This window comes from Miscanthus floridulus, chromosome 3, assembly GCF_019320115.1.
Source record: "Miscanthus floridulus cultivar M001 chromosome 3, ASM1932011v1, whole genome shotgun sequence".
In the NCBI taxonomy this organism is placed as follows: domain Eukaryota; kingdom Viridiplantae; phylum Streptophyta; class Magnoliopsida; order Poales; family Poaceae; genus Miscanthus; species Miscanthus floridulus.
The window spans coordinates 32,475,454-32,502,818 of record NC_089582.1 but is presented as its reverse complement, the minus strand read 5'-3'; the positions used below and the strand labels follow the sequence as shown (position 1 = coordinate 32,502,818).

The 27,365-nt window shown below is 44.6% G+C and overlaps 1 protein-coding gene across 1 annotated transcript; it reads left to right on the top strand.

Annotated features, from left to right (window-relative positions):
* The first annotated feature begins 6,861 nt into the window (after window positions 1-6,861).
* LOC136543473 (uncharacterized) lies at window positions 6,862-8,267 on the top strand. The gene is made up of 5 exons (XM_066535910.1): window positions 6,862-6,912; window positions 7,059-7,231; window positions 7,338-7,508; window positions 7,931-8,041; window positions 8,127-8,267. The coding sequence occupies exons 1-5, from the start codon at window positions 6,888-6,890 to the stop codon at window positions 8,265-8,267; spliced, it is 621 nt and encodes a 206-aa protein (XP_066392007.1). The 5' UTR covers window positions 6,862-6,887.
* The last annotated feature ends 19,098 nt before the right edge of the window (window positions 8,268-27,365 follow it).

Here is a 27,365-nt window from a genome sequence, read left to right as displayed (position 1 = left end):
TCAGGAAGACAAAGCTGATCCTCACCAAGTTGGAGGACAGGAGCACACCGATGGTGTTCCTGGGCTACGCGGAGGGTACCAAGGTGTACCGGCTCTACGACCCACGCGAAGACAAGGTACTTGTCTCGCGCGACATCGTGTTCGATGAGAAGGCGGCTTGGGACTGGAATAGTCCAAGCATGGGGGAAGCTGATGGCTTCACCAGCACCTTCGTCGTCAAGCACTTGGTCATCCACGGTGGTCGAGACGCTAGGGAAGAGGTGCCGAGCACTCCGAGAGGGGTGCCGAGCACTCTAGCAATAGAGTCGAGCACTCCTGGGGCGGTGCCGAGCACTTCGGGAGGAATGCCGAGCACTTAGGGAGGAGTGTTGAGCACTCCTGGAGAGATGCCAAGCACACCAGGAGTGGTGCCGGGAGGTTCTACAGTGGTGGTGACCACTCTAGGATGGGTGCCGAGCACTCCCATAGCAGAGCCAAGAGGTCTTGTAGTGGTGCCAACCACTCCAAGACTGAGGCTCAGCACTCCTACAGTGGTGCCGAGCACTGCAGGAGCTATGACGAGCTGTCCAGGAGTAGTGCCAAGCACTGCAACCGGGGTGCCGAGTACTCTAGGTGCTATGCCGAGCACTCTGGCGGAACAGGGAACTCCATCGATTCTGATCAAGTTTGCCTCACCTCCAAGTGACATCACTGAGTTTGTGGATGCCTTCCATGAAGGTGAGGAGGTGCGTTTCCGTAGGCTAGATGACATCGTCGACGGTACAAGGCCCTCAGGCCTGGCTGGTCGACTGCTCAATGACCAAGAGCTACTGCTCATCAGCGCAGAGGAACCACCCACGTTCATGCTAGCCGAGCGCGATGGAAACTGGCGACGGACGATGCTGGAGGAGATGAAGGCGATCGAGGAAAATGAGACTTGGCAGCTCATTGATCCACCTCTAGTATGTCGTCTGGTCAGCCTGAAGTGGTTGTACAAGGTCAAGCGGAACGAGCTCGGCGCCATTGTCAAACATAAGGTGTGCCTCGTCGCCCGAGGCTTTGTCTAGCGCGAGGGCATCGACTTCGAGGAAGTCTTTGCGCCTGTTGCGCGCATGGAGTCTGTTCGTTTGCTACTAGCTTTGGCAGCAGCAAAGGACTGGCGCGTTCATCACTTGGACGTTAAATCAGCCTTCCTCAACGACGAGCTGGCGGAGGCGGTTTTCATCAGGCAACCTCTAGGTTTCACCGTTAAGGGAGAGGAGCATAGGGTGCTTCGACTACGCAAGGCGCTCTACGAGCTGCGGTAGGCCCCATGAGCGTGGAATGCCAAGCTTGATGCCACGCTGGGTGAGCTTGGGTTCACGAGGTGCGCAACCGAGCACGCGCTCTACACGCGGTGACGGGGAAGGAGGAACTCGTCATCGGCTTGTATGTGGATTACTTGATCGTCACCGGTGCGCGTGCGGAGGACATCGGTAGCTTCAAGCATGAGATGGCGGCTCGTTTTCGAATGAGCGATCTCGGCACACTCTCCTACTACCTCGACATCGAGGTGAGACAGGGGAAAGAGGAACTCACGCTCGGTCAGAATGCATATGCCTCAAAGCTATTGGAGCAGAGTGGTATGGCTGAGTGCAAGCCATGCGTGAGTCCGATGGAGGAGCAGCTAAAGCTGACGAAGGCAAGTACCGTGGCGAAGGTGGATGCAACACTCTACCGGAGTATCATCGGCGGTCTGCGCTACCTAGTCCACACGAGGCCAGACATTGCCTTCGCCGTGGGCTACGTCAGTCGCTTCATGGAGGATCCCAGAGAGGATCACTGGGCTGCGGTGAAGCGGCTACTGCGCTACGTCAAGGGGATGGTGGATCAAGGGATCGTCCTTCCCAAGACTGGTGGGAGTAGGCTGCATCTCACTGTGTTCAGCGATGTAGACATGGCGGGGGACATCGACGGACGACTGAGCACCTCTGGTGTGCTCGTCTTCCTTGGGTCGGCTCCAATTTCATGGTTGTCGCTGAAACAGAAGGTGGTGGCGCTATCTACGTGCGAGGCAGAGTACGTAGCAGCAGCCACAGTGGCGTGCCAAGTTGTGTGGCTACGCCGGCTACTGGGCGAGCTGACCGGTGCGAAAGCTCACCCACCAGCACTGATGGTGGACAACCAGCCCTCCATCGCCCTCGCGAAGAATCCGGTTCTCCATGACCGGAGCAAACACATCGACGTGAAGTTCCACTTCCTCAGGGACTATGTCGATGGAGGGCAGATCGTCATCGAGTTCGTCGAAATTGATCGGCAACTCGCGGACGTCCTCACCAAGCCGCTCAGACGTCTTCGACTCATGGAGCTGAAGGAGATGATCGGCATGGAGGGGGTACAAGGGATAGCAGTAGGATTAGAGGAAGAATTGTTAGATAACCTACTGCTTCCTTATGTGAACACACAGTAAGGGAAGGCGGCGCCGAAAAGGCTCCCTGCTGTGGTATTGTAGCCGCTGCAGAAGGCAGGCGCCGAATAGCTCACATGTCGTACTATAGCCACAGCAGGGACAGGCGCTGAAGCCAGTCCTGCTATGTTATCTAGTCACTGTAGCAGCATGGCAGCTGTACTAGGACTAGATGGATAGAGTTGTATATATAGTTTGTCACTGCAACTCAATAAAGAGAGTTCAGATTTGCCATCTCCTATATAGGGCTCCGGCCAACACTAGTATCTCTGTTGTGTGTGTATGCTCTGTTCTCCCTCTCTTCTTCTACCTCGGATCATAGTGTGTGGTTGGACAACGTCTGTCGTGCTCGGCAAGACTGGTGAGTGGTCGACTAAACTGAGCCGGTGATCCTGTGGGCTAACAACTCATGTTGTGCGGTCCATGCAGCACTACGTTGCAGAACCTAACAGTCATAATCAATTTCTAGAGGCGGGTATAGCAACCACCTTTGTCTATGCATCTCTAAAAACCATCCATCTTCAGGGGCCAAGTATGCAACCACACCTGTGGGAATCAATCTCTAGAGGCGAGCCAAACATTATACGCCTCTAGATATGGATTTCCAGAGGTGGTTCACATTGCTAGCCACCTCTACAGATAGTCTGTGTAGTAGTGTAATTTGACCGATGCGGGACAGTACATATATCATCGCTCCTGCACATGTTGAACGCCGCTCCTGTGACATGGATGATCAGCAACTCTGCCACTAGATCGCCAACTTCCCACACAGTATGGGTGAAAATGGTACGGATATTTTCCGACCGTATTCGATACCGAATTCGTTTAGAGGGGTTTAAATCTGTCCATATCTGAGTCCGGATATTCAACACCCGATATCATATCCGTATCTGAATCCTCAAATCACATATTTATGATGTCAATATCCAATCGTATCCTATCCGGTATGGTTGACACTATCCGTATTCGAATCCGAATCCGGACAGAAATATGAAAACAAATGTAATATCAATGATATTCGTTCGTATCCGAACCGTTTTCATCCCTACCACACAGCGAGCTGGAAATTCATAATGGAGACCTTCTAGCAAGAGTAACTCCATTAGTCCGCCATATACATTAATACTAGTAGCACTGCCATGGCAGCCGTGCACTTGCAGCACGTGGTGTTAACTACATCACAACTTGTCAGTACATCAATAAGCTCATTTTTCACATTTTGATCAACATAGTGCAGTTGAAATTGAACTTGCGTTCGACATGTTAGTACAGTCGAAGTAAAACTTGTGTTTAACATGTTCCCTTTTTATATTAAAACTAACTTTTCGACTTTAAATTTAGAAATAGATTGATTTATCATATTTGTAACTTCTTTGATTTATACAAAAATATCCATTGCAAACCTCAAATGACCCTAATTCATTGGCTTGCCTATTTTATCATGAACAAATCATAGCAACGAACAGGAAGCAGCTATCAAAGATCCCTACAAGGGAAAGAAAAACGAGAAAGAGACGGTGCAAGAGACTTCGATGGACCCAAAATCACTATCAGACGTTCATGACTCGAATCTTGAAGATATACATGACTCTCTACTGCATCTTGAGCATAGTCAAACACACATTCTTGCACTTGTATATTGCCTTTGCCAGGATTTAGATAAGTTTTCTACTATCTTACCTTGTGCGACAGACTAGATCTGGCTCTAGAGTATCTTGAGTCATTAATATAGCTTTTGTGCCACAAAGAATCAATGGAGCCAATCTGGAGTTACTTAGGTGGTGTTTAGATTCAGGGTGTAAAGTTTTGGAGTATCACATCGGATGTTACATGGGGTGTCGCATGGGGTGTTTGGATACTAATAAAAAAATAAATTATAGAATCCGTCGGTAAACCGCGAGACGAATTTATTAAGCCTAATCAATCCGTCATTAGCGTATGTGTGTACTGTAGCACCACATTATCAAATCATGGACTAATTAGGCTTAAAAGATTTGTCTCGCAAAGTAGTCACAATATGTGCAATTAGTTATTTTTTTATTCTATATTTAATACTCCATACATGTGTCCAAACATTTGATGTGATAGGGTGTAAAGTTTTTGGGAGGAACTAAACAAGGCCTTAGGGGCGCATAGACATATTGTGACGGGCAAAAATCTCTGTATGCCACTACTAACTAGAAAATAGTGATGCGCTAATACTCTTCCCATCACCTTTTAGTTATCTAGTAAAAAAGTGATAGATTATTAAACAGAGTAATAAGTGTGGTTATCTCTGGCCATCACCTTCTAGTGTAAAACATGACAGGTCAGTCACTATTTGCTTCCATAACTATTTACTTCTTCTGGTTACCATAGGACGGTGTGCTTTTGTGTTCATCATATCTGGAAAAGAATGTGTTATATATGTGTAGCTTCAATTCGCCATGTGAGATGAAATCATGAAGCCACCGCAAATCAGCAAGCTAATGAATGATAGTTTAGGTTGCCACTAATTAATTGATTATTGCACCAAATTAATCATCCAAAATGAATGGCAAACCATGCAAACTCATGCTGCGTCAATTGCAGGTTATAAGACTACTAAAAACTTTTTGGAGACACCTCCATTTTTCCAGAGAAGTCTCAATCAAAACCAACTGTAAAGATTGTTTCAGAGACATCCCGCCTCTAGAAAGCGATTTCTAGACGTGGTTAGTGTTTTCTATCGCCTCTAAAAATATGTCCTATTTTTAGAGGCGGTTCGAAAACCCAATTGCCTCAAGAAATTGAGGCCACTGGAAACTATATATATGGATCTCTAAAATTTGATTTCTAGGTGGCAGCTGCAACACCAAAAAAAATCATCACTTTTCAAATCAAGTTGGATGAAGACAAATTTTATATCAAAGTTATATAGTTTGAATAGATCTACAACTTTGTAGGTGATGACTTTTCATTTAAAATCATTTAGGATCCAAAAAATATGTTTTAAGTTCTTAGATTTTAAAATTCATAGTTTTTTTAAATTTTTGAAGGGCCTCGGATGGAGAGACAACCTAAGCCAAAGTTGTACTCCCCGCCATTACAAATAAGATGTTTTGGATTTTTATATACATATCTATGTACTTAGATATACATTATGCCTAGATACATAGTAAAAACAATGTATCTAAAAATCCAAAACATCTTATAATTTGTGAATGGAGGGATTAGTACTCAACAAGATCTAAAATTCTTCAGATCGAACTTTTCATTTGAAACTGTTTTGGGGCGTAAATATTCATTACAATATTCGCTAAAGTGAATACAAAAGGATAGTATCATTCACTTGGTCATAAATTAGTTTGGGGTGAAGTGGTAAGGAAGGAACTATATGAGGCTTGAGGTTCTAAGTGTGATCCTCGAATACCGTTTGTGTGGGTACACTACTGGAAAACTATATTTTGCCGAGTGCCTGATACTTTGCCGAGTGCAAAATATCGTAGCACTCGGCAAAATTTTGCACTCGGCAAAGCAGGCTTTGCCGAGTGCCAGGCACTCGGCAAAGTCAGGCACTCGGCAAATCTGGACTTTGCCGAGTGCCTGGCACTCGGCAAAGCCAGGCGCTCGGCAAAATTTAGCCGGACCGTGACAGCGGCTACCTACCGTCAGATTTTGCCGAGTGCCAGCCATTAGGCACTCGGCAAAATTTGTTTTTATTTTTTAAAAAAAAAAACTTTGCCGAGTGCCATCCTTGGGCACTCAGCAATTTTTTTTATTTTCTGAAAACAAATTTTGCCGAGTGCCTCCTGGGCCCGGCACTCGGCAAAGACATTTTTGCCGAGTGCTCCCCATGGCACTCGGCAAAATATTTTTTTATTTTTATTTTGGACCCAAATTTTTTTGTGTAGCCTTGTGACAATATTTAAAGCTCTACTCTAAAATTTAGTGAAATTTTGACTTTTTTAGGTATATTTCATTAATTTATTTCGTTTCGTTGATTTTTTCGACGTATTTTAAATTTGAACTGCAGGTCCATGGAATAATGGAATTTGGTCATCCAAAAATTGATATTCATGATATTTAGCGTATGTTGAGGCCGTATCCAGGGAGTCACATGAAATCTCGAGCATCTCGTTGACGTAACATGTCGAGTTAGTTGCGGGAAAAGTGAATTTAAATTATATAAAATCCAAACGAAGTCCGAAAATCACGAAACTTGTGGAGGCGTCGTGTTATCACATGTGGAGGCTGTGGTAAAAAATTGATAAGATTTCGAGCAAGTAGTGACGTCGGATGCCAAAAACCCAGACATCTTGCAATGTACCCAGACATTTCTGAGTGTTTGATGCGTATAGGCGTATAAGCTACAGTAAGCTGGCACGCACTACACCTAAAATCCTCCTGAATTTTACTAAAACTTAGCAATGTACCATGTGTGGATTTTGTTTATGCACGTTGAAAGACCAAATTTAGGAAAATCATGGATTGAAGGATACGAATGAATTCACCAACTATGGCCATGGGTATAATTCAATTGATTGCAAGTCACATGTTTTTTTACTTGGGATTGGGAAAGATAAATTTCTTTTTAAACACAAGCAGAAGTTAGATATTATTTACTTCTGAAAGTCTGGTGATTATGTTCTTACTATTTGTGATGGGGTCATAGGGGATGGTGATCAGGGGATGAGAGCCGCTGCAGCGACATACTTGAAAAATTTTACCCGGCGCAATTTGGAAAGCAGTCTGTCTTCGTCTGAGCTTTACAAGGAGTTCCGTGACCAACTTGCCCAGGCTTTGCTTCGAGTGGAACCTGCAATTCTTCGAGTGCTGATTGAAGTTGTAAGTCTTTACTCTTATATCCCTCAAACGCCCTGTGGTTAGAGCTCTGTTTTGTATGTTTTATTTATGGTTGTTTTGCTAACGGATTACAATATCTTCTGACCAGTTCCGCCAAGTTGTTGAAAAAGATTTTGTCAAGGATAACTTGTGGCCTGAGCTTATCCCTCAGTTGAAATTAGTGATCCAGAGCAGCAATCTAGTTAGTCCAGGCCAGCATCCTGAGTGGAATACAATTAATGCTCTCAAAGTACTTCAATCTGTTGTTAGGCCCTTCCAGGTACATCTCTTGCTTTCTATGCTTATGGCATTTTTTGAAAACCACCTGTTTCACCCTCTGTTTTATCTCGAGAAGCATGAACATATGATTGTGACTTTGACGTCTATACAGTGTAGCCCTTGTATCATCCACAGTTACCAATTTCTTGTTCAGTGTAGTCACTAGCTTTCCTATGAATAAAACTGAAAGCTGATTCCTTTCTTTTTGGAGTTTACTTTTTATCCTTATTCCCAGGTATACTCTGTTTGAGATGCTATACTCATAACTTAGCATTTCAATACACTAGTAAGTTTAGTATGCTGCTATCAGATCTGTACTGTCCACACTAATTTATTTAGTTCTATTCACTGATGTTCCATAATTCACCCATAGTATTTTAATATGTTGCATATTTAATTTTTCTAATTTGTGTCATCTTACAGTATTTCTTGAATCCAAAAGTTACAAAAGAGCCTGTTCCACAACAGTTGGAGCAAATTGCAGCAGAGATTCTTGTACCATTGCAAGTGACATTCCATCACTTCTCTGACAAGGTATTATGTTTGTGCACTCTGTTTTTAGTTAAATGTTACAGCCAGCTAGTTCTTTTCTGTTGAACATTTATGGTGTGTGCAATAGGTTCTGTCGTCACCTGATGGGACTAACATGGAATATGAGCAGCTCCTACTCATCACATGCAAATGCATGTATTTCACTGTAAGCCCTGTTTTTATTTCCTATTCCTTTTGTATTAACAATGTCATCACGACATTTTCTTGAATTATGACAACAACGTAATTAAGGCGAAAAAGAAAACCACAAATTTGCTATCAGAAAGCTAAGTATCATTTGCAGGAATATATTTAATATTGCCAATTATTAAAATCTGGGAAGGTAAATCAATGAAATGGTGGGTTGAGTTGTTTAGCTTCATGTCTGTTTATGGTGGTAGTATAGGATTTCTATATTGGGCTTGGCTTTTCCATTTTGGTTTCTAAATCCATTAGTTGCTTCTCTGTGCATTGACACTTGTGGTGCAGCACTGCAGCTTATCAAATTTGTGGCATGCATGTTGTTAAGTGCTAACCTTTTCTCATGGCACTGCAGCTTATCAAATTTGTGGCACTGCAGCTTATCAAATTTTGTGGCATGCATGTTGTTAAGTGCTAACACTTCGCCGCAGTTCGGTCCTTCACCGCAGTCCGGGGGGCCACATCTGCAGTCTCCGTCGCCGCAGTAGGGATGTTGAACTTTGTGATGTTGAACTTGTAATAATAAACTTGTGATGTTGAACTTTGGTGCATTTGTGATGGATTTTCGATGGATTTATTAAATATGCGTGTGCTTGTGATATATAATGCATGTTGGTGATATAGATGTGATGATTGATGTGTGTGTGTGTGTGTGTGTGTATATATATATATATATATATATATATATATATATATATATATATATATATATATATATATATTGTCTGTTACAATGGAATGAATTTTTTTTTTTGCAATTCTCGGGGTCTTTGCCGAGTGCCATGGGCAAGGCACTCGGCAAAGATTTTTCAAAAAAAATATATATAATTTCTTTGCCAAGTGCCTTGCCGCGACACTCGGCAAAGTATTTTTTTTAAAAAAAACTCAGAAATTCTTTGCCGAGTGCCTAAACAGGGGCACTCGGCAAAGAAATTATTTAAAAAAATAAAAAAAAAACTTTGCCGAGTGCCTGGGCAGGGGCACTCGGCAAAGTAATTATTTAAAAAAAATAAAAAAAACTTTGCCGAGTGTCTGGGCAGGGGCACTCGGCAAAGTACTTTTTTAAAAAATATATAAAAAAAACTTTGCCGAGTGCCTGGACTGGGGCACTCGGCAAAGTAATTTTTAAAAAAAATAATTTTTTTTTTGCCGAGTGTTGGGTCGGGCACTCGGCAAAATAACCGTTAACGGTCGGCGCCGCAACGGCCGAAAATATTTTGCCGAGTGCCGCCTTAAGCACTCGGCAAATTTTTTTTATTTTGCCGAGTGCCCCGATAAAAAGCACTCGGCAAAGACCCTTTGCCGAGAAAAATTCTGCCGAGCGGACTTTGCTAAGTGCTACACTCGGCAAAGCCTTTGCCGAGTGCAAAGGGCTCTTTGCCGAGTGTAAAAACACTCGGCAAAGCCGCACGCTCCAGTAGTGGTACTTTTTGCATACAAAAATTGTATGACTTGTGGGTTGTCTCCTAGACTTCTCTCGGGCTTAAATTTTTTTTAGCTATTCTTGGCTCGTTTTGCAAATTCTACAGGGGATCTAGTACATATGCAAAAAGTCGCTCGTACAGCAGTAAGAACCAGAATGTACCACCGTCGCGTAGTACATATATCAACACTACCACACACAATCATCAGGTGCTCCTCTAGTACATCGGCAACCGGGCTAGGTCAAATGAAGCATTAGAAATTCAGAAAGGGCGTCCGAGCATCCCATGCAGATTTCCTACCCCACCAAAATTAACCATTCTAATTTTATGTGTGTTTTGGGTGCCAGGTTATCCTACTTACTTGGAGTATTATCTTTTGACCGCGGCCACTAATCAGTCCTCTCTTTCTCTCTGTCAATCTTGGCTATATGTACAAGATAATGTATGGTGGGTTAATTTTATTGATTGTGAACCAATTGGCTGTCCACTTCGTAACTATTTATAGAAGTGGCATGATTTTATGCAGACATCAATAACAAACCCTCGACAAGGCCCTACGTACGTAGGAGACATCAAAATATGTCAAAAAAACCATTCCCATTCCAACAAAAAAACCTTACATTCCGAATAGGTCATGAAAAAATCCTCAAAAATCGAAACACGAAAATACCTTACTAGCTTAGATCATCTAGTGGTTAGGTCGATGTGACTAGCAGCAGCGTGGATGGGCACGGCTGGTAAGCGGCGTGCAAGTGCATGTGGATGGTCCCATTGTCAGACCCACAAAACCTGAGGGAAGAAACTACCTGTTTCCCTCAACGTGAAAATCGCTGTTTTTGCGTGTTGCATAGCACGTCAACTTGGTTTCTATCAGTTGAGAAATGGTTTTTATTATTTTTGTCCTATTTCCTCATTTAGGGGTTGCTTAGGACTGCTCCACTCTAGGTTTTCTAGCTCTACTCCTAAGTTGTCCAGCCAAACAGGTCCACTTCCAAGAACTCTGCTCCAAGAAAAGGGTGAAATTGGAACCCAACTCCATGTTTTATTACTCCTCAAGGGGTACTCCAGAATCTGGGCTTTTGTGCTTACTCATGGATCAGTTAGGGAGAAACTATCAACCAATGCCAGCCATTACACAAATACTGATTTGTTTCTCTCTCTCATTTATTTCTCTATGCGACTGCTTTTGTCCGCTTGCCCCTTCCCCGATGTTTCTCTCGGGCCACCCCTTCCTCCTCCAGAAACCCTAGTGTGGCCGCCCACTATTCCGGCCACCACGACCATCGCTCTGGTGAGTTGATGGATGGAACTGGTAGATCTAATGATGCTCTACCAGATGACCTCGTTTTTTGTCATCCAAATCTTCTCCACCATCGGTCGTCCAAGCATACCCAGGGTTGGGCTGCCCGGCCCCCTCAGTTGTCGGCAATGGCGGCCTCCTCTGCATGGCTGCTCCAGCATGGACGGATTAGGCACCAACCGTCTAATAGCCAGGGGCGCACGCCCAGTAGCCTGGCACACGACCTACCAGCTGCCAGGAGCGGCAGGGCAGCCTGTTGCCGCTGGTGAATTTTTTTTTTATTTTTAACACTTTTTGTAAACTAATTTTAAATCTAACACTGTTTTTTTTTCCTAAAACTAACACTTTTGGCTGCGCCTATTGTCATAGCGCGGCGAAACGCCTGTGTCGCGCCATGCATGGTAGCACGACAGGAGTATGACGTGGCGAAGACTGGGTTCACTGACCGGTGATGTGGCAGGGTCTGCCGCGCCACCGATCTTGGCGCGGCAGTGACGCGCCCTGACCGGTGGCGCGGCAGACCCAGCTAAAAGGCCCGCGGCCCAGTCCCGCCCGCCGTGCCCACCCGCCTGCCCGCCGCGTCTGCTCGTCGCCGCGCGTGCCTGCCGCCGCGCCTGCCGCCGGGAGCGCCATGCACGCCGCCTGCCGCTCCCACCGCCCGCCACGCACATCGTCGGCCGCCCGCCGCGCCCGCACGCTGGTGCGCCACCCCCTCCGGTCGCCCGCCGTGCCACGGACGCCCACCGCCCTAACTACCGCGCCCGCGACTGCCGCCGCCGCCCTCACTGCCGCGCTATACACCACTCCCAACTGTCGCACGCCCTTCTCTCTATCCCGTGTCCACCCGCCGTCGCCGCCGCGAGGACGAGCTCCGCTGCCACGAGGTACGCCCCTAGTGAGTCTAGTTATACATTAGTTGTTGTAGTTAGCCTTGTATAGATGTTAATATTAGATTAGTTAGTATAGTTATAGTTAGAATAGGTATTAATATTACTAGAGACATTACGTACGACGATTTCGACGAATTGTTGAAATTTCTGGAAATGCTTTTGTAGATGGATTGTTGTGTTAGAATTTTATACGGAGGAAGTGTTGGGAGAGAAGATGGTATGTTTGAGGATATGGAAGAAGAATTGGAATGGTTTGATGAACCTCCTAGCTTCAACGACCTTTGTGTCCGTTTGAATGCAAAGTTTGGCGGTGATTTCACACTGAAGGGGAGGTTTGATACTGGGAAGACTAGGTCACACTATGTCCTCATGCCCTTGCGCGACCCTGCTCACTAGTCCTGCTACACTAGGGCGCTCTAAGGTTCCAATGTGCCCATGGCTGATGTGGTGGTGGAGAATGGGTACAGGATGCAGGGTGTCTAGGACGGACCGTTCATTGACGATGTTGGATGCAATGGGCAAGAATTGGGGGTTGAAGGGGAAGCAGCTCAGGCTAACATTGATTTGGACGGTCAGTTTATGCAGGAGTAGTTTCATTCAAGTCAAGTAGGTTGTATAAGCAATGATTTCGATATGAACGAGTTCGAACTGGAAGAGGAGGAGCAGGAGGAGGAGGACAGGATCGGTGATGTAGTTAGCAGTGATTCGGATGATTCAGATGGTGACCAGGGAGATAGACATGCTATGCCCATACCAGTTGATGCCATGCCAGTACCTATTCATGATATGCCATCACCAGTACCAATTGAGGTTTTGCATGCTATCTAGGCTCAAGGTAGACTAGTCACAGATTTACTAGCAGATGATACCCCCTATGATTTATGGGGTAGAATTAGCGAAGTGCAGCAGTATGTTCCACTACCACCTTACACAACGACTAAACTTGAGCAACTAAGGTCGATGAACGTACCTTTCAGGGGTGTTTCGAACTATAGGGATGTCAGCATGATGGATATGGTAGTTTGTGACACCGGTCTCCAGATGTGTAGGAAATCATTGTATGACCATGAGAAAGAAACCCTTAGGAAGGGGATGATATTCAATACAATGTTAGAGATGAAGCTCTGCCTTCAGGACTATGTTGTGTATCACCATAGACCGTACAACATCACTCATTCGGACCAGGACTTGAGGTACCATGTGACATGCAAAAATGGTTGTATGTGGAGGTTAAATGCATGAAAGAGACAGAGTGATGGCAAGTGGAGGATAAGTAAAGTTGTCGAACCCCACACTTGCCTAACAAATAGGGGGAAGGAAAATCAGCAGCAGCTCACTGCACGTTACCTTGCCCGTCGTATATTAGGGCTCGTTGATGACAATAACCACATTTTGGTGTCTTCTTTACAACAGTCCATATCTTGATTCGTTAAGTACGATGTGAAGTACGGAAAGGCTTGGCGTGCTAAGCAAATTGCCCTGGCGATTCGTTGGGGTAGTTGGGAGGAAGCGTACAACAGGGTGCCCCATATCTTATGTGCAATGCATTACTACAACCCTAGCTTGAAATGGTTTGTGGACACTGGAGGGATCTGTTTTTGGGACCCATTGAGGCATGTCCTCTATCGTGTGTTCTGGTCGTTCGCGCAAACGGAACATGCATTCTAGTTTTATCGGCCAGTCGTACTTGTTGATGGCACTTTCCTGACAGGAAAGTATAGGGGCACCTTGATGATGGTTGTTGTTGTTGATCCTGAGGACCAGATAGTACCCATGGCATTTGCTTTGGCAGAGGGAGAGAACAATGAATCGTGGTCATGGTTCATGCGGCTTCTATGTGTACAAGTGCTTGGCCCATCTCGCACTATATGTTTGATCTCGGACCATCACCTAGGGCTTCTTAATGCTGCAACTAAGCATATAGATGGGTTCCCACCTCTAGTGCATAGATGGTGCATGAGATACTTTGCCGCTAATTTTTGATGGCGTCAGAGGAAGCAGGAGGTATGTGACAAGGTAAAGGCTCTATGTTATGTACGTACAGAGCACCAATTCAAGGAGACAAAGAGAGAACTAGACAAGATGATAAATGAAGCGGGAAAGGTCTGGTTAGAGGCGCAGATGGAACAGAAGGCTGGGGTTTTAGGTATGGCATCATGACCACTAACTCCTCAAAGTCCTTCAACCGTGTATTCACCGAAGTTCAATCATTGCCCGTGTCTGGAATTGTTGAGTTTCTCCTTTCATAAGTGCAACGAATATTTTGTCAAGAGGTGGGAACTTGCACAGAGGAATATAGCTGAGCAGGGGCATTTTGGAAAGGCCAGAGTAGAACATTTGAAGGAGGCCGAGGAATTGGCCAAGTAGCACACCGCTGAGCCATATGGACCCCACCGCCATATCTTTAGTGTACGGGGCAAGGGTGGCACAAGCTTGGGCGGCGAACATTTTGATGGACGAAACTACCGAGTTGATCTTAAAAAGGTAGAGTGTAGTTGCAACATCCCTCAGATCATGCATGCCCCTTGCTCTCATATGATTACGACTTGTAGGGTTCGCGGTTACAACTATGAGGATCTACCATATATGTCATCTGCGTATCTACGTTCGAACACCGTTAGTATTTGGGAGATGAGCTTCGAGCCATACCTTGACCCAACATAGTGGCCACCTTATAATGGTTAGGACTACACGCCCCATCCGGATCTAATGAAGATAGGGAAGGGTAGGAGGAAGAAGAAGTGACTCAAGGGGGACATGGACGCTATGAGAGGGTACGGCAAAGACATGTATGGAAGGGGAGACTTCAATGAGACCCGTGGTAGGAATCTTTGCTCCGTTTGCAAAGTCCCTGGTCACAAGGATAACATGCATAGAAGACGAGGGCAGCATGAGCTTTCATATTGTTAATGTTACTTTGAATATATACATGTGCTTTCATATTGTGTTCGTATTGCATAACAAGTAGTTCAAAATTTGCAATGCTATATAATGTTAATTTGAATATTGTTAATTTGAATACTCTAACCCTTTGTTTATCAATTTGTAACAGGATGGCCCCTCCCACGCAACACTAGTTGTACCCCCTTCTTGAGGTGGAGTACGATGACCCGCACCGATCACACTTCTGGACTGACACCGACGCAGAGGTGCCCTTGCCCCACACCAACATTGGCTACACTCCCACTGTGTTGCCTACAAATCTGAAGAGACAGAGGGATCCTTACACTCCTGGTACTTAGTTGGTTATGTCGAACTTATGTCGAACGAATATTGTCGTCCGAAACTTGCAGACTTATGAACCAATGAAAATATTATGTGGCAACTTATCAACTTGCGCACGGACTCCATTTATTTGCTTCATATTCATTTCAATGCGTCACGGCAGCACTTGTAGTTGTTTATAGCACCGACAGTAGCTCCTGTTCAATTAGAATTGAGGCTGGTCGACTGCTGTCTACGTCCAGGTCCTGCCATGCCATGGGCCTTAGCGTGTCACTACCGTGCCATTGGCTATGGCGTGGCAGAACCTGGGCTTAGGGTTGCGCACCAAATGAGAACATCGATCTACCAAACGTGTCGCGCCATGGGCCTTATTATTTTACATTGATCTGATCCTCATAACATAAATTACACGATACTATTTTAAAATACATGGGAAACATGCAAGATATATATGCCAGCCAACCGTATTCGAAATAATTTCACTCGATTTTGTTCGTTTCAGAAATTCTCAACGCATTCGCTATTATTAAAAAAACCTTGGATGCATCGGAGAGCGACAAACGGATGGGTCGGAGGGTAAAAACGGATGGGATCACTTAAGATCGACCATGGGTAATCCGAGTATATGATACATGGGTACAATACATCAATAGTTCAAAAGGAAAACAAGACAACGCAGTGAAAGTTCTAGTACATAGCTACATTGATCATTAATAAAGCAAGGAACTAATAGACGGCGCAATCAAAAACCCTTAGTCAGAAATATACTAAGTAAGCAACTCGTCGTCCGAGTACCAATCCTCTACCACAACCCTGTTGCTATGGCTAGAGTCACCTGCATTGCCCTGGTCTACCTTTCGCCTGTAGTAAGCGGCCTTCGCTTCATCTGTGGCCTCTGCGGCCTGAGTGAAGAATGCGTCATCATCCTCCTCCGCCTGCAAGCCCGCCTCTGCTAGAGCGATGAGCTCGCTCAGTCTACCAGTGTCGTCCTCAGCCTCCTCCGCCTGTAAGCCCGCCTCTGCTAGAGCGATGAGCTCGCTAAGTCTGCCAGTGTCGTCCTCAGCCTCTTCCATCTGCAAGCCCACCTCTGCTAGAGCGATGAGCTCACTCAGTGTGGCAATGTCGTCCTCATCCTCGTCCCCCTCATTAGACAACACAATCGGTGATTGAACGGTGCGACCAGCTCACTTTCTGTGCTCATCTAACTTGTTTTCCTCATACCTTGCACAAGCCGCCTCTTCGTCATGGTCCTCGCTGCATCCAATCCCTTCATGTATAAAATGCAATCAGTTAACAACACGATTATATTACATTTAAAATCAGACAACGAAAAATATGGCATTCAAGCACTCACTGGCACATAATGCAACAACATGCTCGTTCAAGACCTACATATGTACTCTTGTCTCCTCCCTTGCCTCCTTGCTTGCTCTCTCCTCTAACACCCTCCGTCTCTCCAATCCCCATTTGTCAAGCCCAATATCAATCGGATTATGAATACAGCGCTGTCTAGCAAACTCACGCATCTTGTCTTTGTGATGTTTAATGAATAGGTTGACGTAGTTAGGTCCATATCCCCTCTTCCGTGCAATTACTTGCCTCCCCTTCAATTCATCCAAGAACTTAGCTTGACCATCATAACATTCCCACCTGCATTTTCTAGTGCTCTGTTCAAACGAAAAATTATATCATATATGTCTTAGCAAAAGAAACAAAATACGATTTTATGTTTACCACAAAAATAACCAACCTCATCATAGTCAACCATATGGCCACAATAATGGCCTATTCCAAGCTCCAAAGGGACTAGGCCATAGTTGGATTTAACACCACATTCGCACATGACAGGAGGTGCTTTATAAATTACCATTTCTTTCTTCTTTTCCTTAACCTTTGGCGGTTCTTTCGGCCATTGGTTCTTAGGACCATACAACCACTCCTTGAAACGACACTTCTCCATTGAAAACACCTAAATAAGGTGACATTAGTACATAAACACATATAGCTCAACATTTCAATATATACACTTTGCACTTACTTCATGCTTGTTTGGACACAAACTCCAACGTATTCTCAGAGTTTATCACAGCTCGATCTCCGTAATCGCACAGAGGAGGTTCCTCGAGTCATCTAACTGTGGCTAAGTACTTCTCCTTAGCCGTCATTGGAGGGGGTTAGGGGGAGGTGGAACCCACCGCTCGAAGTGCTCTCGTGGAAGTCGCCCTCTCCACCAATCATCGAAAAGGAGGTACCTGGGGTTAAACTTGTCTGCACCGTCGATCCACTAAAAGAAAATGCACCTCTCATGGGCCTACACAACAAAATTCCAACAAAAAATTAGTAACCTAGTAATACAAATAAAGAAAAAAATATACGGAAACAATTACTTACATTAAAACGACTGCATGTGTAGAAGCAACGAGCCGCTGTGTCCGGATGTCTCGATTGAAACACGTCGGCTGGACGACCACCGTCACAGTTAGGGACAGGGAGGTTAGGAGGGACGGGAGCATCTTTGCTAGACTCGTCGGGGTACAATTCTCTAGGACGACCCCGTTTTCACCACAACTGCTCCGAAACATGTCTTCCATCTAATAAAACGGTTCAAATTAAACATCAATCAAAACAACGCAAATTAATGTAAAATATAATCATTTGCATTGCAACTCAAATAATATAACCAACACTTATAGCAACAAAAATATACATGGTAAACATACTTCTAACTAAATAATTAACCTTAACATCGATAAAATCAAACCATAGCCCATAGTTTCCAAACATAATTTTCCTCTTATCCTTAACTCCCATTAATAATATTTCTATCCACCATTCAAACAAAAATAAAAAGTGGGTCGTTACCTTGAACGAGGCCGAGGAGGGAGGGAGGCGGCCGGGGAATGGAAGGGAAGGGAGGGAGGGAGGCGGCAACGGAGGGCCGGGCGCCGACAGCACTTGGGAGTGGCAGGAGGGCGCGGCGTAGCGGGGAGGCGGGTGGACGTGGCGGGCAAACAGAGCGAAGGCGCGGCAGGCAGACGGGTGGACGCGGCGGGCGCGGCAGGCAGGCGGGACTGGGCCGCGGGCCTTTTAGCTGGGTCTGCCGCGCCACCGATCAGGGCGCGTCACTGCCGCGCCAAGATCCGTGGCGCGGCAGACCCTGCCACGTCACCAGTCAGTGAACCCGGTCTTCGCCACGTCATACTCCCGCCGTGCCACCATGCATGGCGCGGGTAGGAGTTTCGCCGCGCCATGGCAATAGGCGCGGCCAAAAGTGTTAGTTTTGGGGGAAAAAAACAAACAGTGTTAGATTTAAAATTAATTTACAAAAAGTGTTAAAAAAACTGGTGGCCAGTCAAAAAAAACCTGCTGTTCAACTGTTGTGCAGTCCACATGGTTCATTTAGGGGATGTTCTTAGTTGGTCTTTGATTTGAGACAAGACTATTGATTTAGTGTATTAATAAAGAAAAAAACTCCCTGCTGTTCAGCTGTCGTGCTGTCCACATGGTTCATTTACGGGATGTCCTTAATTGGTCTTTGATTTCAGATGAGACTATTGATTTAGTGTATTCAGAAAGAAAAAAAGCTCTCTGTTGTTCAGCTGTTGTGCAGTCCACATGGTTCATTTACTAGATGTCCTTAGTTGGTCTTTGATTTGAGATGAGGCTTATTGATTTAGTGTATTCAGAAAGAAAAAAAAACTCTCTGCTGTTCAGCTATTGTGCAGTCCACATGGTTCATATATAGGATGTCCTTAGTTGTCTTTGATTTAAGATGAGACTATTGATTTAGTGTATTCAGAAAGGAAAAACTTAGTGTATCCAGAAAGCTAGATATTTAATTTATACAATAATATGTGTGTGTGATTTTGATCCTTGTGAATCAGCATACTACAGGTGAGCACTCTTCAAATTGAAGTGATAAAATAATCTGAATTGGTGAGGCCTAGCCTTGTGATATATCATGCTGAGATTAGCATGGCATATAGGCCTTTTATTTTTATTATCAGCAGTAAATTCAGTGATGTAATTCATTGCTGTTAAAAGAATTATCACTGTATGTATATGTGGCTCACATTTATTTAAGATATTTTGCAAAGGCATATGATTAGAAAAATCAAAATATACACCAAACATCATCGATGGGCATATAAGACCTTTCCCCGAAAAACCTCTCATTCCTAGAGCTAGAGTAAGGCTGCATGCCGAACAGGTCCACCTGGTCCAATGACTTCAGACTGGAGCTACTCCATAGTAGAGTTGGTGGAGCAGAACTGGAAAAACAAGAAGAGAGCAGTCTCAAAGAGGCCAGATCAACTCTCTTACCATATCAGCGTTTCCCATATGTGAGAGGTTCATTTAATAACATACTAGAAACAATAATATCTATCACCGTGTTGGGATTGCTGCCCTTACAAAAACTTGGTCCACCAGTGGCAAAGAAGCGTTGGGACTGCCCTCAATGGCTGAGATGAGTTATTTGATATATGTGTTGTCAGTGTAGTGCCGGTGGGTTTAGGCATCAGTAAGAAAAATTATTCACAGATCTCAAAAAAAAAACTCACGCCTTATTAAGTATGGAAACAGCCTGGCTGAAATAGGGTATGGGGGCAATGAGTAACGACTGATGAGTGTGCTGAGTTGCTCTCTATAAGGGTCACCATCAACCTCCTAGAGAGGATGGGCATGGGATGCATCAGGAGTTTTAGCGCAAGTCTGAACATGAATGATGGCAAGGCCTGCAACTCTGCAAGCTAGCTTTGGACAGGTAAGCAGTAGCTGCCTATCTTGGCTAGGTGGATATTTGCTTGGGTTCTGTTGTCTCGCAGAGTGCTTCGGTTCTGTTGTCTCACTGAGTAACGCTTGAGCATATAACGGGGACGAGCAGGACTTGAGCTTTGTCACAAATATACTCGTACGTACCAGAAGGCTCTACCTGAAAAATGCCACTTCAGTAAATTCGTCACCAGACCGAGAAGGAAAGCTCTCCAAATGGTAACTACGAAGAAGAAACAATCATTTTGGATTTTTGTAGGATGTATAAACTAATTAAATGCCATATAAAAAGGTGTGAAATCGAAGAAATTGCATCTCGTTCTTCTCCTCAGCTCCAGGTGCGTTGAGCTAGCGAGCCTTCAATTGGTGGATCAAGCTATTACTACTTAGTGCTAGCATTGGTAGCAGCACCAGCAGAACTCTATTTTCGAGGTCTGCATACTCCTACCATAAACTTCCATGGAGCATGGAGATACATAAGATATTTGCAGAAAACTGAATTTTTACCCTCCAAGCAAACAGCTAGCTTCTACAATTTGTCACTTTGAAGATTAGCATCACGAAAATGGCACTAAAAGGTTTTGTAATTTTATTTCTTGATATTTTCCTTATTAATCAATTTTTTTGCTTTAAATAAAAAAATTGATTAGTTTGATTCCATGGCTCTATCCTTCCTTTGTCTAGCATCTCCTGAGTTCACCAAAGTTTAGTGATGCTCTAGATGGCCCCACACTGAGCAACATTTGATGGCTCCTCTTTCGCCTTTGCCCCTAGCTGCAAGTGTACAAGGGTTCGGGTTGCTAATTTCGAGAAACTGCCATTACACTAAAGAGAAACGAAAGTACCAGTGTACACCCCCCCCCCCCCCCCCCCCCCACCCCACCCCACACACACACACTTATAGACAGGCCACAACAAGAGCAGGGTCCCCGCTCCCTCTCCACAAACTCTCGTCTCGTCTGCCAACATTGTCTTTGAGCTTTGTCTTTTAATCTTGAGCTCTCCCATGGCCGATTACTTATTATCTTCTTGAGCTTTGTCTTTTATTCTTGAGCTCTCCCATAATTTATTAGAAATTGACGAGGGGGTCTGGAGCGATGATGAATATAATGCAAATTGTTGCATAGGGCTACGTTTCTCGTGAGAATGGATCAGTACGAGCGCTGGATTGGTTAAGGTAGATCGCTAATTACAACTCCCAACCCAAAAATTATAGGGTGGTTTAATAATTAGGGTGCAAACCAGGCAAAATGGTTATTTGGCATTGGAATTAAGGAAGAGAGAGAAAGAAATGGTTTCTTATACAAGAAACTATGTTTGCACAAGAACTAAGATAAGAGAAGATGTGATAGGTGAGTGATATCAGAGAAGGCATATAATTGGATAAAAAACTATTTTGAAGGAACTATCTATTGAGAACATGCATGATTCCTTTGTGTAGTTTCTATATGACTTGGCAAGTATAGAAATCATCAAATAGTTTTTGGGTTGGGAGTTGGGACTGCTCTTAGGACAGTCACAATGAAAGAAACTAGTAGTTTCTATAATATAGGATACCGCACTAAAAAAGTACTGCTTTCCAACCCATGGTTTCTATGAGTAATAATTATTTTCTCTTTCTCTCTCCGAACTCTATCTTCTTCCTCTAATGGGAGTGCGACACGAGCTCCCTAGAAACTTGTGGTTTCTCCCCAATAGCGATTTCATGGTTTCTTGGTGCATTGGGTCAAGAGTAGACCTGATTTCTTCATGAAGAAACCATTTCTATGATTTTTGCTCTCTTTCTTCATTAATTACGTTGTCATGTCAGCGTTTTGCCTACGTGGCAAGTCATTTAATGAGGATAGAAACCATCATCAATGCACCATTGGGACTGCTCTAACTGCAAGGAAAACAAATACTACTAAGTTTGTTGCAAACTATGCTAAAAAAAGTTTGTTACAAACATTTATGTTTCTAAGAAAATTAAGCATGAGCCGTATCATTATTCTCTACAAGATCTTTTGTGCCCGTTGTGTTGCACTCCTGCAAACTTGCTACTGGATCGAGGTGATCAGTACTACAGAATCGATTTTTAGCAGCGGCTCGTAACCATTTGTAGGGGCGGTTTGGCCAGCCGCCCCTACCGAACCGTCTCTACAAATCATGCATTTGTAGGGGCGGTTCCCAGGCCGCCCCTACAAATCGATTTGTAGGGGCGGTTGTAGTACCAGCCACCCCTACAAACAGGTATTTGTAGGGGCGGTTCAATCTAGAACCGCCCCTACAGTACGTTTTCCCGCCAAAAAAATTCAAATTTACAATTCAAAATCGCGTTGCCGAACGTCCCGCGACCAACGTTCTGAACCGCGTTCGCGTTGCCGAATGCCCCGCAACCAACGTTCTGAACCGCGTTCGCGTTGCCGAACGCCCCACGACCAGCGTTCACGTTGCCGAACGCCCCGCGACCAACGTTCCGAACCGTGTTCGCGTTACCGAACGCCCCGCGACCGCGACTACAAGCACAAGAGTATTCTATAAACTACAATTACAAGTCCAATTCACAAGAATATATACAATCCATCATTAAATATATAAATTCCATACACATTGTTATCAACGTCCTAGAGCTAGCCTTTCAGTCTCACGAAGGTGTTGGCACTGAGGATTTGTACCTAACTCAGACTCTCGGTCATGGTAGGCGCCTCTTACGTGTACAATCTGGTCCAATATGAAGTTGCAAAGGTCGCCGACGAGCTCTAAGAGTTGGTCATCCTTGTATGGGTCTCTTTTCATTCCTTTCTCTTCTCTCCACTACAAGAGAACAAGTTTTGGTTTAGTATTTCATACAATGTACAAAGTTTTTATACTACGGGTGAAGAGATTCAAACTTACCCTTAAGGGGTGTCTCCTGTAGGCACCGGTGTTACTCATCATAGAACATATATAGTATCCACAATGTACACTCCCAGGCTTCTGCTTGGGGCACTATGTGTTTTGCATATGAAAATGTTAAGTAATGCTTTTGACAGCCATGTAATGGAGTACTAAAGAAGTAAGTTACACTTACCGCACATAGTATTTTTATAGCCAGCTTTTCCTTCCTTGTTGGATCATGCCTTCCATGATGATTAGTGACATAGAACCTAAATGCCCTGTTCGAATTATTTTAGCAAATACAACTTGTTAGTATCCAAAAGTGAACGTTACAAGTATGTATACAAACATATAAGCTAATGAGGATTGTCGATATGTATACGTCTTGAGAATCGATATAAAGTCTTTGTATGTCCCCGTGTCCCTATCTAATGAATCAAAGACCCATGCCATGCTCCTCCCAACATCGACAGCTATACAAATCCAGTGGTTGTTGCATGGATTTAATCATAGAACTAGATAAGATCTTTTGCATCGAATAAAATATATCGAACAAAGCTTTAAGTATAGAGTTGAACTTACTCAAAGTTGTATGGTAGCCATATAGTAGAGTGTTGTTGGAGATTTTTGAAAGCCAGGGCAATGTATGCCGCAACCTTAAGGGACTCTTCCCTTAGTTTCGTCGTACGGATGCGCTCTTTCTCCCGAAGAGTCTTTGCAGCAGCTAGCTCTTTAGCATCCAGTGTCCACCGTTTAGGGTAATTAAAATTTGTTTGGGCTATAGCTTGAGGGTCTACATACCCGGCTTTCACACTTGGCATTTGTTTGACAATGTGCACTTGCATTCTACAAATCACGGCGTGGGTTAGTTACAACAAAATTCAAAGATTACATTCATATCATATCGGGAGGACAAGGACTTATAGGCACCACGTGCGAATTAGATTCATCTCCATTTCTCCTAGGTGAAAGCATGTCTGCATGTCATTGAAGTCAAAGACAATTTTCCCGACTGGGCTTCCAAATGTGCTGATGGGGAAGCATGCTTGTATGAGATATATGCTCGTTGGTAGAACACGCAAGTACCAATCATGGAATCTTCTCATTCCAAGTGGTAGGCGCCGGATGTCCCGGTTTGGTAGGAAGGGCTTGCCTCTTTCATATGTTTTTGGGCAATCCTTTGACCATTCGATGGCATCAACATTTGGATACTGCTTTGCAATTTGGTGGAGTTTGCTAGTGACGGCCTCCTCAGAACCCCGTGATGGGACTTTTTTAACTTGGTTCTCAAGCTTGAACTGGTCATGGGAAAACCACTTGGACACCGACAAGACGTCTTTGATCAGAACATAAACTGGCCTTATGGTGATTGGATGCTTCTTTCGAAGTTCTCATTCAGGCACGTCCTCATCTTCTTATGCATCACCTTCTTCAGGAGGCACTCGTTGTTCATGTATCGGCTGTGCTTGTTGAGAAGACTGTGGTATCTCATGATGCACTTGCTCGGTACGAGCTGCAGAAGGTTGTGGCATCTCATCAGGCACATGCTCACTAGGAGGCAGGGAAGAATGTGGCATCTTAGGAATGTGGGGGTCATGAGATGGTGAAAATATCTCCCCGACCTCAACAACTCGCTCCAAATTTGGGAGAGGGGGAGGCGACGAAGAAGCAGTCAATATAATGTCCCATTTGTGCCAGAGGATGAACTGCCCCATAATGTCTCCGAGAAACACCAGCCCCTCATGAGTTGCGTAGTCTATCCTCCACTGCATGAACTCGGGCTTCACTGTATGCACCTCGACCCTAGTGTAGTACAGCGGTATCTTATTATTGTGATGTAAGCCACCAGGAGGATGTGCCACACCCATTGCCACCTCCATCACAGTGTTCTGCCGGCTGCTGAGAAACACCAAGGTGCAACTAGTTGGTTCCCATATGCGATCGACGGGGGTTGTGGCTGCAGTGGAACCTTGGCTGCTAGGAACTTTCGGAGGGCTGCTAACTAATGCCAGTTCTCCTAGCGGCGTCACTAATATCCATGGCTCCATAGACAGTCCTTGCTCCTCCAGCGCCTTCGCAACTAGAGCCTTCACTTGGAGCTCAAGACTAGTCTCCCAGTCTCTGCCATGTTTCTTGTACATGTGCCTGTCCTCTTCAAATCCTTGCTTCCAGGTCGTCCTTTTCCCTAGCCCCCTAGTGCGACCTGTGTGCTCCTTGTTTCCCAAGCCAAGGTTAAGCTCGTCCCTCTCTCTGGAAGGATTGAATGAGCCCTTCTCCTTGTCTTCAGCATATTTCAGTATCCTTGATACTGCCTCTTGGGTCTCCGACTTATCAAACTTAAGATTACCGCCGGATGATTCTGTACTCCTCAAATATCTCCAGTTCCTTGAGCGTACCTTCAAATTTGTCACATCGATATTCCCAGCAGCTGCGGCCTCTTCGTCCATCTTCTTAAACTGCTCTTCCTTGGCATAGTAGCCACCGGGGCCTAGATGATGGTGGTGTTTATTCCTCTTCGCCAGCTCAGTGTTATGGGCACTGAGCTCCAATGCCTCTAGTGAAGTCTTCTGAGCCACGAGCTCCTCCCATTGACTAGGAGTTATTTTGCCGAACTCGTTGAAGGGAGTTAACCCCTTTTGGATATACTTCGTGTTGAGCTCTAACCTCCAATGTAGGAATGACTCTCCTATCATCCTGATAGCATTTTTTTACCAATTCATGCTTACCCTCCAGAAATCTAAAATTGAGCTTTAGCTGCATATCCCATAGTGCATTCTTTGTGTTCTCTGGTACCTCTTTCCAGTTAAGGATTGTTGGGTTCAATTTATCTCTTACTAGGGCCCTATCACATTATGGAATCGTCCTCTTAATTCCTTCGGCTCAAGGATCTCCCCTGCTGGCCCAACCTCCGTTATCACATAGCATGCCTTATCTGGATATAGATTTCCTTTTCTATCCCCTTGTTTCCTCTTAGGCTTGGTAGTCGTGGTTGTGTCTTGAGGTTGTGGAGCAGAGGCATCGTGATCCGTCTCTATGGTTGTTGCCTCTGCTCTCCTTTCCTCTACTCCGTCTTGTCCAGCGAGATGTCGCGGATGTTGACATCGTCTTTTCCGAGTTTTAGGAGGGACCTGTATATACGATAGGTCAAAGTGTTAGCAGAGGTAACACAGCCAAAGCTTTAGCAAAATTTATAAGCTAAGGCTTTTTCCCTACCTCCTCGTTCGGGTCAAAATCCTTGTCCAAATCTTCCTCCGTTGGCCTCCTTCTGGCTTCACATGGGAAAGGATCCTTAGGACTTTCATATCCCTCTTCTGAGTCATCATCATCATCATCCTCTTCTTCTTTGCCTTCAGCAGCCTCTTATTTGGGGCCTTCCTCCTCGTCACACTGCTCCTGAGTAAGCATCACTTCTAGATCCTTTTCTACCTCGTTATTGAACTATTCCTGAGTAAGCTGGTCCTCTAGTGCTTGCTCCTCAAGGGTTAGCTACTCATCATGCTCAGGGCATCGGGCTGCACTGTCTGGTGTCCATGATATTATTTCATGCTTTGTTCTAATAGATGCAAGAAAGTGTGCTTTAGGTACGCGAGAAGGTATAAGAAATAAAAAAGGTCTATAAAACAACAATATGTCAAAAAACGAGAAGTAGCAATAGTAGAGGCCTCAGAAACATGTCAATCATCATCTGATCTTGAACTTGGAGCATCAATGCATCATAACAGAGAAGAGAGGAGAAGGTAATGTAGGGGCGGCTGTTAATAATGCCAAGTTCCTCACAAGTTCTTGATCATCAGCTCATATTCCATATAATGTATGGACTTGGACAATTTCATCATTGGCAAAACAAAGGAGAGGAGAGGAGAGGGGAGATTTGGCAAAAAAAAAAGCAACAGCTGCTTAACAAACACAACAAGTCCTAGGCGAGTCCTGGGAGATTTGGCAAAAAAGCAACAGCAGCCAACAGTTAGTAGCTAGAAGTAGCAAGTAGTAAGTAGAAAGTAGTAGAGTAGAGTAAGTGTAGCAGTAGAGTGGTAGTAGTAGAGTAAGAGCAGCAGCCACTTAGGAGTAGCAAGTAGTAAGAGGAGTAGGAGGAGTAGTAAGAGGAGGAGTAGGAGGAGTAGTAAGAGGAGTAGGAGTAGGAGTAGTAAGAGAGGTGAGGAGAATAGAGAAGAGAGGTGAGTAGAAGGGAGAAGAGAGAAGAGAGGTCTGCATATCATTTAACTCAGCAAAGGAGCAGCTGCTACTGCCAAACAAGAGAGAAGAGAGGAGAAGATAGAAGAGGAGAAGAGAGGTGAGAGAAGAGAGAATAGAGGTCTACACATTATTTAAATCAGAATAGGAGCAACTGCTGCTGCCAAACAAGAGAGAAGAGAGGAGAAAATAGAAGAGACGAGAAGAGAGGTGAGTAGAAGAGAGAAGAGAGGTCTGCATATCATTTAACTAAGCAAAGGAGCAGCAGCTGCTGCCAAAAAAAGTAGCAGCGCAGCTATTGCCATATAGGAGAGAAGTAGAAGCAGCAACTGTTGCAAATGACAGGAAATGAGTTCAAGCACTTAAGCAATAGAAAAACAGCAAGACATGATAACTTAACTGAAAAAATGACTGATAACTCAACCTTTCTAATGCTTAGGAAAAGCACTAGAACTATAGTGTGCAAC

Excerpts from the sequence above, each read along its gene's own strand:
- LOC136543473 (XM_066535910.1), top strand. The coding sequence starts at position 6,888 with ATGAATTCACCAACTATGGCCATGG. Across the intron at positions 6,913-7,058 it reads TTCACCAACTATGGCCATGG|GGGATGGTGATCAGGGGATG; the intron begins GTATAATTCAAT and ends ATGGGGTCATAG. Across the intron at positions 8,042-8,126 it reads TCCATCACTTCTCTGACAAG|GTTCTGTCGTCACCTGATGG; the intron begins GTATTATGTTTG and ends TGTGTGCAATAG.